The sequence below is a fragment of the Aotus nancymaae genome, unplaced genomic scaffold, assembly GCF_030222135.1.
Source record: "Aotus nancymaae isolate 86718 unplaced genomic scaffold, 86718_ANA_hifiasm-v0.15.2.pri h1tg000051l, whole genome shotgun sequence".
In the NCBI taxonomy this organism is placed as follows: domain Eukaryota; kingdom Metazoa; phylum Chordata; class Mammalia; order Primates; family Aotidae; genus Aotus; species Aotus nancymaae.
This window is the reverse complement of record NW_026988465.1, coordinates 5,111,027-5,126,217: the sequence shown is the minus strand read 5'-3', so window position 1 is coordinate 5,126,217 and position 15,191 is coordinate 5,111,027. Positions and strand designations below refer to the sequence as shown.

Genomic DNA, 15,191 nt, shown 5'->3' with positions numbered 1-15,191 from the left:
ATCCCTAGGGAGATCCTATGTTAAACCATCACCCTAGTAGCCCATGAAAAGTCAGAAAAGGGAGGAATAAGGGGAATAAATGCAGTAAATGTGACTGTACTTTACAAATTCACCTTAAGCCCAGCTCTTGAAATTTCAAATATCATCTAAGGCAGTGGTTTCCAAACACTGAAATCATCTGAGCTATTTACAAAACACTGACACCGCTGGTCATGGTGGAACACTCCTATAGTCCCAGCAACTCAGGAGGCTGAGTCAGGAGGATTGCTTGAGGCCAGGAGTTTGAGTCCAGCCTGGGCAACATTGGGAGATCCTCTTAATTTTTGTACAAAAATATACCGCTACCCGGCTTCCACCTCCACACATTCTGATTTGATATAGAGTGCCACCTGGGCATCTGGATTTTTTAAGGTGTCCCCCCCACCACCACCACCTCCCACTTAACATCCAGGTGATTCTAAGGTATAGTAATGCTTGAAAGCTTTGGTCTTAATCTCTTACTGGGATGATGTATTGATTTCCTTCAGACATTGGGATCCCCTGTGCCAGTGTTTCTTGACCATGGTAGCACATTAGAAAAATCTAAGATACTTAAAAAAAAATAATAATAATAATAAAATGCCTGTGCCCCACTCTCAAAGACTCTCACGTAACTAGTCTGGGTCCACGGAGCAGCTCTGATATCCCTATATCTCTAAGCGCCCTGGGTGATGCTCCAGGGCAGCTAATGCTAACAGCCTCAGGCCAAGCCCAGGAATTGCTTTCCCAGGGACTGTAACACGATTCTCTGTGAAGTAGCCAGGAGTGCCAGCTTTCCTCCCCTTTGTCCAGGTTAGGACTACCCTCAAAAGGCAATAAAACATTTCCCCAAAGCTGTCAGGAAACCTGGGGGTAGGGGGAGGTGGAAGGGGAGGAGAGGAAGAGAGCAAGGGGAGGAATTTATTAAGTCAGAAGCAGCAGAAAAGTTAGAATAAGGAACAGCGCTGGTCCTCTGCCACCCCGGCCCCCACCCACTACAAATTTTATTGACTGGCATGAGAATTTCCTTAGAATGCTTCCTGGAGGTGGCTCAACCTTGGATTTGGTTCCAATAAATTGTGAAAATTCTTGTCCAATCAGAACCCCGGACAGTGCAAGCAGCCAGACTGGCAGGCCCTGAGCCTGGACTCCCTGTGAGAGTCTGTTTCATGAATTTCCCAGGAGGATTTCTGCACCACTTGGATGCCAATCGCCCTGCCTTCACACCCTCCCCCTGCCCTCATGGCCCTTACCCCCCACGTTCTCTCCCTCAAAGCTCAGCGGAGTTGGGGATCTTAGACAGGTTGGTAAAGAAATCACCCAGATATTCTACGCGGGAATCATTCCAGTAAGTAATGCCGTTAAAAGACCGGCGTCTTTGACGTAGCTGGGAGACCCGTGTGCTCCCTCGTCGAGTGTCTGCTCATCCACTCAAGGGCCTGGGCACAGCCACCGTCTCACACGGGAAGGAGGCCCGCGAAGACCCACCCGGCCGGGTGGCTGCACCCATCCCGGGCGTGGCCACTGCACCCCAGGTCTGTCCGCAGACAGCGCGTCCCTCCATCCTATGTCTGCACTAAACTAAGTCAGCTTATGAATGAAGAGTAGTGCAAACTAGAGGCACTGACTCCGAAGAAAAGTGTCTTCTATGCACCCTTCTCATTTACAGATGAGAAAACTCAGGGGGGCGGGAGCGGGGAAAAAGGGCGATGTGACTCGGTCCGGGTTTGCCACAGAACGTTTGTGGCGGAGCTCGGTTTAGCCGCCCTTGAATTTCCATTCTGTTGCCTGGCAACCGGTTCAGAGGAGCTCAGCGACCAACCCCGGCCCCTACCCCGCACCCTTCCTCTGCCCGTGCAGCTTGGGCTGCATTGATCAGCCTTTGGGGACAATGGCCAAGGGCATGTGAGCAGGGGCACAGGATGGATTACCCCAGTAATAGGAGCTTTCATCCCACCCCAAACAAGAGCGAGCCCCGCCCGGCCGGGATCCGAGCGCCTTCCGCGGTGCTTTCGGGACTTTCCTCTGCAACCTCCCACAGTGCCATGGGTACCTCTAAACATACTCAGGCCAAGTTTTCCAAGTTCCCAGCCGCTGTCGGATTCCCTAAAATTCACGGTGGGAAAACTTACTCTGAGTTAGGGAGCAAAAGAAGGCAGTTTAGAGGGAAAAATCGCATTGAAGAGCCCTCTTCCCAGGATGGCCACACTCAGGCTGGACTTTTCTGCTGCATTTGAGTTAACATGGCCAGAGCTCGGCAGGAGTGAAAAAAACACGGAACGTGCTCCGGGCGCCCGCAAAGACACGCCAGCTGGGGGCAGCGCTCCCAGGGCCTCAGCGCGCAGCCCTGCCCGCGGTGCGAGGGAGCGCATGTGCAGCCCACCGCCGCGCAGGTGGCGGGAGCACAGCCCTCCAGTCCCCGCGTCCTGCAGCGCACCAGGCGGGACTGGCGCACCGGGAGCTCCTCCGCACCCCTGGGCCCGGGACACTGAAAAGGGGGAAATGTTCTTGTCATTAGGTTACCCTAGATCCTTACCCAAGTTCACAAAGCTCATGACCATGTCCGCGTCGTTGAGGAAGGCGCTGTCCTGCGCGCTGGTCAGTGCGGACACGCCGCGGCTGCCAGGTCCGGGGGCCAGAAGGCTCTTGCGGTTCAGCGGATGCGCGGCGCTCGGAAGCGGTTGCCGCGGCTGGGATGAGCTGGCTCCTTCTTGGGGCCAGGGCTGCTGCCTCTCCCCCTCCGACGCTCCGTCCTCGTCGTCGTCGACGGACAGGGCGTTGTACAGATCCAGCATGAAGAGGGGCGCGGACTTCAGCTGCCCGGGAGGGAGCTCTCCGCGAGGCAGCTGCTGCTGCTGCGGGAGCACCGGGGGCTGCAGCTCTTGGAGGCCGTGCAGGGGCCGGGGCCGGTGCGGGAGCCCCAGCACCGACAGGATCTCCTTCTGCATCTCCCGCTTCTCGTGCGTCTTGAGCCGCCGGTAGAGGAAGCCCGAGGAGGACGACTGCGGCGACGGCGGCGGCTGTTCCGCGCGTCCCGGGCTCCCGCCGTCCCCCAGCAGCTGTCCCCCGGCGGCTGCGGCCGCGGCAGTGGACAGGGGCGGCCGCAGCGGGGGGGGCCCACAGCAGCTGCACAGCAGCCCCCACCACCAGCACAGCCACTGCGCCCTCCGCCCCAGCCCCGGCATCCCCGCCCGGCCGGGCTGCCCCCGCGGATCCCGCGAGGCGTGGAGCGGCGGAGCGAGGCCGGAGAGCGGCCCCTGTGGCCCTTGGCGTGAGCAGCCCCCGCCACCTCTCGGCGGGCTCGCTTCCCCTTCCTGGCCCTCAGTCCTTATCTCTCATGGTCGTCCGGGGCGCCCCCAGTTGCCCAGGCTGGTGGGGGGTGGCGAAGGGGGGATCACTTGGAGAACCGCTCGGAGGGGAGGAAGGGGAGCCCCACAGCCTCGCGCAGGTCTCTAGAGGCGCGCGGTCCCGGCCAGGTGCGTCCAAGTCCGAGCTGTGCTGTAGCCTGCGCCCTGGCTCCTGGGCGGGTTGCGGCGCGGTCACTCTGGGCCTCAGTGGCCGCGCACGTGCGCTGCCCCGCGCCCTCCCTGGCGGCTGAGTGGGACCCTGGGTGGCGTGCAGCGGGCCGCTCACGAGCTGCAGGAGATGCCCGGCATCACCGCGGCGCACGCCCCTCCCTGGATCGCAGGGCCACCGTGAAGTTCACCCCGGCGCAGGGCCCAGGCTGCGGCGACAAGGAGTCCCGAAATGCCAGTCTATTCCGCGAGGTTTAACTTCCTTCTTGCTCACGAACTCTGCGCCCCTGAGCCCTCGGGCACCGTCGCTCCCCCTCAAAATCTCCGCGCGCCGCTCGCCTCTTCAAGCGGAGGAGGCGAGGATCTTGCTTTCCTTTCGGCGCTCGCCCGGCTGCCCAGCACACCCGCTTGCAGAGGGGATGGGAAGGGAACCAGTTCACCTAGCAGCGGCGGCGGCGGCGGCGGCGGCGGCGGCGCCAGACTTCGCAGTCTCCCGCCTCTCCACGCCGCGCTCCCCGCAGCGGCCAACGTGGGCTTTCTGCGGCGCGCCCGGCTCAGGTACCGCACTCCAGCCCCGGGACTCCCCGCCCCGCGGTAACTGACAGGCTGGCAGCCAATGGGGACGCGAAGTTCGCGGGCTATTTAAATAGCCCCGCCCCCTTCTTTCACCCACCCACTCCCGAGAGGCGTCGCCTCTGCCCCGCGTAGGTTTCGAGACCCGGGAATTCCTGGAGGCTTGAGAGAAGCCGCGAGGTGCCAAAGGCAAAGAGATCATCGCTAGGAAGAACGATCTCACCAATACCCCAATCTGAAGCTTTCTCTTTACCATCATTTAAAACGCCTAAGTGGATGCTTTAAATAAAAGTAATAACAGTGATTAAATCACTATACTGCCAGAATTGAGGAAGAAAAGAAAAATGATAGCTTTTCCATCCCTTCCTTAGTTTCTCTTATTGATGTAATGTAGGCGTTTAGCGGACACGTGGCTTTCCAAGGCAGCTGCTGGAAGTTGGGACACACCCTCCAGGGAGGCTACTCACAAACTGGCCACAGAGAGGGCCACAGGTAACCCAGGCCAGCGTCCTGAGGGTTTGGGGTGGGATGTGTTGACTTATCTGTTCATTTGGGCTTTCGTTTAGCTTCTTAAGCTAGCACCCAACAGAAAGAGAATGTAATCAGACAATATATTAGAAAAGTCATCCCCTATCTTCTTGGAAATGTCTCAGTGCTTCTCCAGCTTATATATTAATGTTGCATTTTAATATACTGAAATACAATGTAGTTTATATGATGCAAGATAAAACTTGAGGAGAGGTGATAAAGATAACTCCAGGAAGAAGAGCAGGGGCTTGGCATGCATTCTGAATGGTCAGGATAACAGACAGGGTCCTAAAACACAGGTTGCTGTGGACTTTAGACAAGATAACACCAACACCAACACCATATGCCAATGAGAACACAAATTCATTTGCCTTTACCCCACCCAGGAACACCCAGTCATCTACAGATCCTAGAAGCAAATTCACTTAAAATATGAAATTTTTTTTACCTGGTGAAAATTGTGTGGAGTAGAAAATAAAAACTACAATTTTCTGACTTGCCAGCTTTAGTCCACATGGTCCCAGGCATTTGAGAGTGAAGTCAGATAGATTATAGACTGTGGCATTCATGAATTTATGAGAGCACAGGCTTTCTACTGGTCTGAATATAAGTATTCCTATCCTATTTCTAAGAATCTGTTTCTCATGGGTAAAGGTTTTACCTCCAACCAACCACCAGCTCCTTCTTTCTAGTTCTGTCTTGGCCCAGACACAGGTGGTCATTTAGAAGAGTCTTTACTTCTACAAATATGAGATAGCCATTAATTTCAGTCTACACCACTTAGCACCCCTGAATGCCAGTCTTTAACCATCTCTACAGGGATTTCTTCCATCTGAAAAGATAATACAATACTTCATCTGGGATGCCAGGACCCACAGAATTCCAGAGCCCCATCACTTCCTTTTTCTGTATGGAGCATATTAAGGATATATATTCATTGCAGTGCCCCACAGCAGCCAAGAGCTCTCCTCAGAAGGTCTGAAATCCCAGTGAATACACCTACGCTTCCTGCCAAGAGCCTCCTTTTTAAAACCTAGTTGCATCTTCTTCGTAAGACTTCTGGTGAGACGCAAGCAGACTAAAAGACGTTTCCACCTATGAGGGCAGTGGGGGAAGACACAGGAAACTAAATATTTCAAGCATGGGCGAGGGTGCCTTGGTGGGGCTGTGCCATTTAAAACACAAAATCAAGGCATCACCCACCTATTGTACGGGTTGAGCATCCCTAACCCAAAAATCTGGCATCCAAAATGCTCCAAAATCTAAAAATTTCTGAGAGCTGACATGATACCTCACATGGAAAATTCCACACCTGACCTCATAGGATGGGACACTGTCAAAACACAGTCAAAATTTACATCACAAAATTATTTAAAATAATGCATTAAATTACCTTCAGGCTGTATATATGAGATATATTTGAAACATAAATGAATTTCATGTTTAGACTTGGATCTCATCCCTAAAGTATCTCATTTTATATATATATATGTGTGTGTGTGTGTGTGTATATATATATATATATATATGCAAATATTCCAAAATCCAAAAATCTGAAATTTGAAATACTTCTGGTCCCAAGCATTTTGGATAAGGGATACTCGACTTGTACATGCATCTATGGGGGTGGATATAGTGCAGAACACACACACACACACACACACACACACACACACACGCCATCTCTCCCTTTCCTTCAACACTGGGAAATAGATGGGTTCATATGACATGAATCTAAAGTGACTATCGACTAAACATCTGAGCAGCAACCCTGATTCAGGTCTGTCACAGGCTCCCCACCCCACCAAGATGGATTCTCAGTTTCTGTCAAATGGGGCTAGAATGAGGAGCTGTTGAGAGTGCCTCCAAGTGATGAACGTGAGAATCTGTATCTCCCTTAAAAGTCAGAGGAAGCCCCAGAAATGATGTGCAGTGAGACACATTACAGTAATCAGAAGGACAGTGACATCCAGCTGAGGATGTGCTCCTCTTCTGTCTACGACGGCTCCCAACATGTGCACGCCATGTTTGCGGGAAACATGCAGGCAAGCCCTTGTATCCACTGGAACAAAGGCGACAGAAAAGAGATACAGTTCTAGGATTTTAATAACCTCAAAATTGGGACTACTGTTTCTCCAAGCCAATTGGATCTCTAGATGCATAAGAAACCCCTAACCCCCACCTTCCCCATCAGACATCCCAGTGCTCCCCTGGAAGTCTCAGGACAGGGAGCTAGAATACGTTCACATGTGATTCAAGAGGAGGAGGCATGGGGTGGGTGGGAGGGACAGGAGCAGATCTGGCTTTGAAGTCCGCTGGAATGTATGAACCGACTTGAGAAAAAATTAGAGGTAACTTCGCCCCCTGCAGGACGCCAAAATATTACCGCCCCTTCTCTGTGGGCCCCGGACAAGCTTCATTAAGTTCTCTGTGTTTCTAAAACATCTGGGTGGAGAGAGGAGGAATTCGATCAAGAAGCCGGATGTGGGAGCCAATCCACATCAAACATCTGGTTGTTTGGCTGACATTTCATGCTGATGGCTTTCAGTTTTCTGGAAATAGGTTGCCTGTCCCATGTCCCTGTCCCACTTAATGAAGAAGTGAGGAACCCTCACCAAAAGCACAGGTTCATCCCATACCTTCAGTGATAGTGGGAATAGGAAAGGAATTCTGTCTACAACTGTTTATTAAGGCATCATGTAAGTCACATATCAAATCCTTTAAACCTGTAGTTGTCCTTGTTCCTTATATATTATGAGGGTTTCTGTTATACATTTATAACATAGTTGACCAAATAGTTTCTATTTTATAAACATTCTGTTTATTAATTTGACATATTAAACACGTATTCTATATTACATTACTAGCAATAAACTGCAACTTCAGTCTTGGATTTTATATTAAATCATACACTGGGCTTTCGACTGCATTTCCTAAAGATGTAAGTTGCTGCTTTTAGAATTAACTTAATAAAAATATCTTGGCCAGGCATGGTGGTTCATGCCCGTAACAGCAACACTTTGGGAGGCTGAGGTGGGCAGATCACTTGAGCCCAGGAGTTTGAGATCAGCCTGGGCAACATAGTAAGACCCTGTCTCTACTATATATATATATATTAGCTGGGCATGGAGGTGCACGCCTATAGTCCCAGCTCCTCAGGAGATTGAGGCGGGAGGATTGCTTGAGCCAGGGAGGTGGAGGTTGCAGTGAGCCCAGATCTTCAGATCATACCATTGCACTCCAGCCTGGGTGACAAATCGAGGCCCTGTCTCCAAGAAGAAAGAAAGACAGAAAGACGGAAGGAAGGAAGGAAGGAAGGGAGGGAGGGAGGGAGGGAGGGAGGAAGAAAGAGAGAGAGAAGAAAAAGAAAAAATCTTGTAAACTGTGTGGCTGTCATGTTTAAAAGATTGAGGTGTAGCCTCCTTGAATTCTTAAGAAGTTCCACTCAAAAGACCAATTTTTTATCTTTACTATTAGCATAAGGACTTGAGTACTTCTTAATGTTAATTTCAAAATATAATAATTTGATCAAATTTTTAAAATATCGATTTAGAGTTGAGTGAAAAGTAGGTAAATGCTTGCAGAGTACGAGAAATGAAAATTTGCAAGTGAAATAAGTATTGCTCCTGAAAGCTACACCTGTAAGACAGCCTTCAAAAGTCGTGTCTCATCCAAAATTCTGTGGTAACATTTACATTCAGTCACACTCTGCTTTCACTGTCTATTCAAAAATGCTGGGCATTCACACTTCAAAATATCATTCAAGTCATCATATTTTCCTACTCATGAAGGACATCTGGTGGCAAAGTGAAAAACTAATACATAAATCTGTTTCCAGAGATTTTTTTCCACACTGTAACCCAAATAGCAAATCTGTTACTTGTATGTGTTTCAAACTTTTCACACAAGCTCAGATCTCTATGATCCTAGGATTTAGCCTGTCTACATAATATTAAGCAACGGAATATTTTGAGACATCCTGACGATTAAATCGTTTGTGAAATTTTCATTGAGTAATTAACATGTGCAGACTAAGTCTTCAATTTTTTTTTTTAACTGAGCAAAACAATGCTTAACACATTTCCATGACTGGTTTTACTATCCGTGAAGAGTTTTATTCCAAGAAATGATTGGACACTTAGTTCAACTGGGGTGCATGAGGCTCCCTGGCCTGTGCTGGCCTCTGAGCTTCAGTCTCTCTTGTGACCCCACTCTGTACCTCATGTCCTGGATGTGTCTCTGTGTTCCTAGGAGGTAACATGAAAATATGACCCATTATCCTGTTAGCAATCCCTTTAACTAGCAAAGCTGTAACCAGTGGAGCCAGGGAAAACCACAGTGGTAGTGAAATCAGGTTAAAATGAAAGTCACTGATAGCTTTTTAAAAAGGAGAGAAAGGCTAATTATCCAGTCCTCATTCATTCATTCATTCAGCGCATCTTTCAATGCCTATGTGCCAGACAGTGGTCTAGGTTTTGGGATACCAAACAGAAATCCTTGCCTCCGTTCTAGATGGGGAAATGGATAGTAAACAATATAACTAGAAAAGTATATTGTGGTAAGCGGGACGTTGGCCTTCATGATTTTCGCCCCTGGTTTGGAAAGAGAAGAGGCCACAGGCCAGGGAATTCAGGCAGCCTCTGTAAGCTGAGAACAAACTTTGGCCAACAGCCAGCAAGAAAACAGCAACCCCAGTCTTAATTCTGAATTCTGTCGACAACCTGAATAAGCCTAGAAGCAGATTCTTACTCAGAGCCTCCAGATAAGAGCCAGGGCAGGTGACACCTTGATGTCAGCCTGGTGAGACCCAGAATGAAGAAAGGAGCCTAGCACTGGACTTCCAATCCATGGGACCCGGAGACAATGAAGCTGTGTTGTTTTAAGCCACTAAATGTGTGATATTTCGTTTTGGCAACAATGGGAAACTAATACATATATAGTAGGGTGATAAGTGGTGTGGAGAAAATTCAAACAGGGAAGGAGGCGACGGAGCGTGTGGATGGTCAGGAAAGGCTTCACTTCCTGACAGAGAAGGCAGCACTTCAGCAGAGACCTGACAGTCAGTGGAGCCAACTATGGGAATACCTGCAGACAGAGCTATCTAGGCAGTAGAAATGGTAAGTGCAAAGGCCCTGTGACAGGGGCAAGCCTGCTGAGTTTGAGAAGAACAAGAGCCAGGGAGGCTGGTACAGAGGACATGACAGGGAATCACAGTAGGAAACTGGATCAGAAAGCCGAGGAGGGCATGAACTGGGGCCAAGGTGCTGTAGGGTCCTGGACAGTGGACACCTTGGAGAAGATTTGGGCTTTTAGCACAACATGGAAAAATCTCACAAACATAACAGTGAGGAAAAGAAGCCAGATAAGCAAAAACACATACTGTAATTCTATTCCTATAACATTCAAAAATAGGCTTACCTAATCTAGAAGACAGCTTAGCGACTCCCTCTGGAGAGAAGCGCAGGAGTATTGATTGAACACCACCAGGTGGGGTTTTCCCAACGATTCGTCGATTTCCTTACCTGGTTGGTGGTTACACAGGTGTAGTCAATTTAAATAATTTAGTGAGTGCTACACAGAGGCTCTGGATGCTGTCCGTATGTATGTTACTTTGCAATAAAAACTTTGGTTTAAAAAGGTAAGCATGAGAACAACAAACGTTGTGAGGAGGGCTGTTAGATGGTTTCGAGTGAGAAGTGACAGGAGCCAACTTGAATTTCAAGAGTCTCTCAGGCCACCGTGTTGAGAACAGACTACGGAGTTGCCAGAACAAAATCAGGGACACTAGTCAGAAAACTATCTATGCTCAGACAAAAAATGATACCGGCTCGTAGGGGACCTCATATGGAAATAGTGAAGGTAGAGAAAAGTAGTTGGATTCTGGACACATTTGAGGGCAAACCCCGACGATAAAAGGACATGCACGTTGCACGGAAAAGCAAGCCATGCAACAACTTCTCCCTCTGTATAGGGTCAGCAGACCATGGTCCCTCCCATTGCACAAAGCCTGGGGTAGTATTATGAATTTACTATGGCTGAGGAAGATGGTGTTCATTCCCTAATGATTGTGAGTTAATATGCTGACCATGCCAAAAAGTGGCCTGGGGGGGTTTTCGCAACCCATCAGCTCCATCAGCACCCACACTACAGAAGCCACTCAAAATAGACATTCAGAGGGCTTGCTATGAAAGAACAGCTTCAAGACAAGCCCCCTAAGAGCCTTCCCACAAGATTCCCTATGTCGTAACATAATAGCTCCATCTCTGAATGTAAAATTTCTTCCAAGCTACGAAGCTTGGCTATTAAGTATTCGTTTTCAAAGCACTCCTATAAATGTGATATCCTGGATGAGTTACTGAAGCAAAAATAAGAACTTTAAGAAAAAGCCAATAGAATTGAAATAAAGTATGGAGTTTACTTAATAATAATATATTAATGTTGATTCATTAATTATGATGTAAAATGTCATGTTATAATAATAGGAGACACTAGGTGTAAGATATACAGGAATTCTCTGTACTATCTTTGCAATTTCCCTGTGGATTTAAAATTATGCTAAAAGTAAAACTAATTTGTTAAAAAAGCATTCTTGTAGCTTTAATCTTAGGATGTGATAATTAAAGCTCTGTTACCTCCTTTGCTATAGAAAATAATATGTGCCTGGGCTGGGCAAGGTGTCTCACACCTGTAATACCAGCACTTTGGGAGGCTGAGGCAGGCAGATCACCTGAGGTCAGGAGTTCAAGACTAGCCTGGCCAACCTGGTGAAACACCATCTCTACTAAAAGTATAAAAATTAGCTGGGTGTGGTGGCAGGCACCTGTAATCCCAGCTACTTGGGAAGCTGAGGCAGGAGAATTGCTGGAACCTGGGAGGCAGTGGTTGCAGTGAGCTGAGACTGTGCCATTGCACTCTATCCTGGGTGACAAGAGCAAAACTCCATCTCAAAAAAAAAAAGAAGAAGAAGAAAGAAAAGAAAAGAAAGTAATACATGCCTTTAGTCCAATTGGATTAGTAATGACAAAATTATGCCACTAAGTTTTTACTCAGTATTTAATTTATTAATCTATATTAAACCAATTATTACTAAAGCCAAGCTTCTTAGCTCCCAATTTACTGTTTCCTTACACATTATCTCAAGCCACTTAACGTTTTTTCCATAACTCATTTTTAACTCAAAATTATGGGATTACCTAGAGATGTTAAATTTCGTGTCAACTTTTCTTACCTTCCTGTAAGTTACTTGCAGGTTGTTTTTAGGATTCCACCTTGATTGATTGATTGATAGCATTTTTCAGTTATCTTTTTGTATAGTTTTCATACTGGCTACTCAAGTTACTAAAATATACATTTGTGACTTATCACAGTCTATTGGTATCAAAATTTTTCTACTTCAGTTGAGGTTCCATTCACTTAGTTTCCTTTACCACTTTTAAATGTTATTATCTCATTGTATTATATATGTTATATTTTTGTTTCAATCATCAACTATGATTTTTTTTTTTTGAGACAACGTCTCTCTCTGTTGCTCAGGCTAGAGTGTAGTGGCATGCTCACAGCTCACTGCAGCCTCGACCTCCCAGACTCCAGCTATCCTCTCACCTTAACCTCTCTAGTATCTGAGACTACAGGCATAAACCACCACACCTGGCTAATTTTTGTATTTGTTGTAGAGTTGGGGTTTTGCCATATTGCCCAGGCTGGTTTCAAACTCCTGGGCTCAGGTGATCTGCTCGACTTGGCCTCTCAAAGTGCTGGGATTACAGGCATGAGCCACTGTGCCTTGACTACATATGATTTCTGAAACTCATGAGGAAATTCATATTATAAATTATACATACCAATATTTCTGCTCTTTAAATTCTTCCTTCTTCCTTCCTGATGTTCCAAGAGTCTTTCTTTTATCATTTTCTTTCTGTTTGAAGGCCTTCCTTTAGCCATTCTTTAAGGGTATGTACACTGGCAACAAAGCATTTTAGTTTTCTTTTGTCTAAGAATTAGTTTCTCCTTCATTCTTGAAGGATAGCTTCACTGGATATAGAATTTGCAGCTGACAGTTCTTTTCTTCCAGCTCTTGAAAATGTTGTGCCACTTTATTTGGCCTCCGTGGTTTCAGATGAGAAATCTACCATCAAATTGTTTTTCCCTAGGAAGCAATGAATTGTTTCTCCCTGGCTTTCAAGACTTCTCCACGTTTAGTTCCCAAAAGTGTAATTATGATGTGTCTTCACATAGATTTCTTTGGGTTTATTTTGTTCAAGATTTGCTCAGCTTCCTGAATATGTACATGTTTGTTTATTTAAAAATGTGAAGAGTTTTCAGCCATTATTTGTTCAAATACTCCTTGAGTCTGATTCTCTTGCTCCTCACCTCCTGAGACTCTGACAGTAAACTGTTGCATCTTGTGTTATTGTTCCACATTCCTGAGTTTCTACTAATTCCCCTCAACACATACTGCCCCTCCCATCTATTTTCTCTGTGTTTTTCTGACTAGGCGAATTCTATTGATGTGTCCTGAAGTGCACTGATTCTGTTTCCATCATCCCACACTATGATTGAGCCTATCCAGAAGATATTTTCCTTCTGTAATTATATTTTTTTAGTTCTATAATTTCCATTTGTTTTTTAAGTGCTTCTGTTTCTTTGCTGAGATTTTCTACTTTTTCATTTGTTTGAAAACAATTTGTAATTAAATGTGGAAGCATTTTTATGACAGCTGCGTTAAAATCCCTGAGGATATGGATAATGTGGGATAATGCCTACATCTGATTGTTCTTGGTGTTGATGTCAGTTGATTGTCTTTTTCTAAACTTTATTTTTTAGAGCATTTATGTTTATAGAAAAATTGAGAGGAAGGTGCAGAGAGTTCCCCTGTACTCCCTGCCTCCCCTACATGTATAGCCTCTTCCATTATCCACATCCTGCACCAGAATGGTATACTTGTTACAACTGATTAACCTACACTGACACATCATAATCACCTAACAGCCATAGTTTACATTAGGGTTTATTCTTGGTGGTGGACATTCTACGGATTTGGACAAATGTGTCATGACATGTATCCACCATTATAGTATAACACAGAATAGTTTCACTGCTCTAAAAATCCTCTGTGCTCCACCTATTCACTCTTCCCTCCTCCTCACCATCTGGCAACCACCGATCTTTTTACTATCTCCACAATTTTGCCTTTCCATAATGTCATCTAGTTGGAATAACACAGTGTGTAGTCTTTTCAGATTGGCTTCTTTCACTTAGTAATATACGTTTAAGTTAGCTCCATGTCTTTTCATGGCTTGATAGCTCATTTTTTTTAGCACTGAATAATATTTCATTGTTTGGATGTACCATAGTTTATTTATTCATTTATCTAGTGAAGGACATGTTGGTTGACTCCCAAGTTTTGGTAGCTATGAATAAAGCTGCTACAAACATCTGTGTGCAAGTTTTTGTGTGGATATATATTTTCAACACTTTTGGGTAAATACCAAGAAGTGTGATTGCTGGATCATATGGTAGGAGAATGTTTAGTTTTATGATAAATTATCAAACTGTCTGCCAAAGTGGCTGGCAGCAGTAACTAAGAGTTCCTGTTGCTCCATATCCTCACCAGCTTTTGGTGTTGTCATTGTTTGAATTTTGGCCATTCTAACAGGGATGTAGTGGTGTCTCATTGTTATTTTAATTTGCATTTCCTTGATGACTTAATGATGTGGAGAGTTGATTGTTTTAACTCATTTAAATCGGGAACTTCTTGGTTCTTGGTATGAAGATGATTTTTTGTTGTATCCTGGACGTTTTTGTCTATTATGTTAACAGTCTCCGAGTTCTATTTATGTATTTTATTTTATATGGCAGTTGTCCTGTGTAGGTTCAGCATGCAGGTCCTGGCCTAATTTTCTGGGTGATGGTTCCAAAAGCCATTTAATTTCCAGCACCTTTGTGTTGTTATCTTCGTCTGCTTGATTTTTTCGCTGCTGTTGGGGTCCCCACTGATTCCTGCTGGTGCCTGAAGAGACAGAAGGGCTTTTCCCAGTCCAGGCCACCAGGTGTCTCTTGGTGGGAGATGGGAGTCAGACCCTCAGGGATGAGAGGGCTTCCCTGGAGTCAACTTCTAAATACCCAGATAATTTACTATCTAGGGAGAATTACTATCTACAGATGATATTATTAATTACAGTAAAATTTTAGTCCTGGGACAGTTTTCTCTAATGACTATGTAATGAATGCAGTTACTATTTCTCTGCATTGATGAATACATGCTGATTTTTCCTTTTACTTGAGTAAAATACATTAAATACGCCAAATCTATTCCAATAAGATCCATATGGTATATTCCATATACATAGAAAGTAGTTTGGGCTTTTATATGGTATTATTTTCCCAAATTTCCTATGGAGGCTTGTGAGTTTACTCTGTAAACAAGTGAACGGGGTAGAGCAGGTAACACATAGCTAACTTTTAAGTCACTCCCGAGATATCCAGTCTGATTTGTGCAGGTGAGAATCCACCACACCCCACTTTCCACCTAGCCAAAAATCCAGACTGTGAGCTCTG

At 46.1% G+C, this 15,191-nt stretch overlaps 2 protein-coding genes across 2 annotated transcripts in view; one reads left to right on the top strand and one right to left on the bottom strand.

Annotated features, from left to right (window-relative positions):
* The window catches only part of BMP6 (bone morphogenetic protein 6), a 163,998-nt gene extending 160,795 nt beyond the window's left edge, over positions 1-3,203 (bottom strand). Inside the window, exon 1 of the mRNA XM_012440291.3 lies at positions 2,555-3,203. Coding sequence (XP_012295714.2) covers positions 2,555-3,203 — 649 coding nt within the window. The remainder of the gene's footprint in view (positions 1-2,554) is intronic.
* Positions 1-15,191, top strand: part of BLOC1S5 (biogenesis of lysosomal organelles complex 1 subunit 5) — a 479,535-nt gene that overhangs the window by 345,423 nt on the left and 118,921 nt on the right. The gene's annotated exons all lie outside the window — the stretch shown is intronic.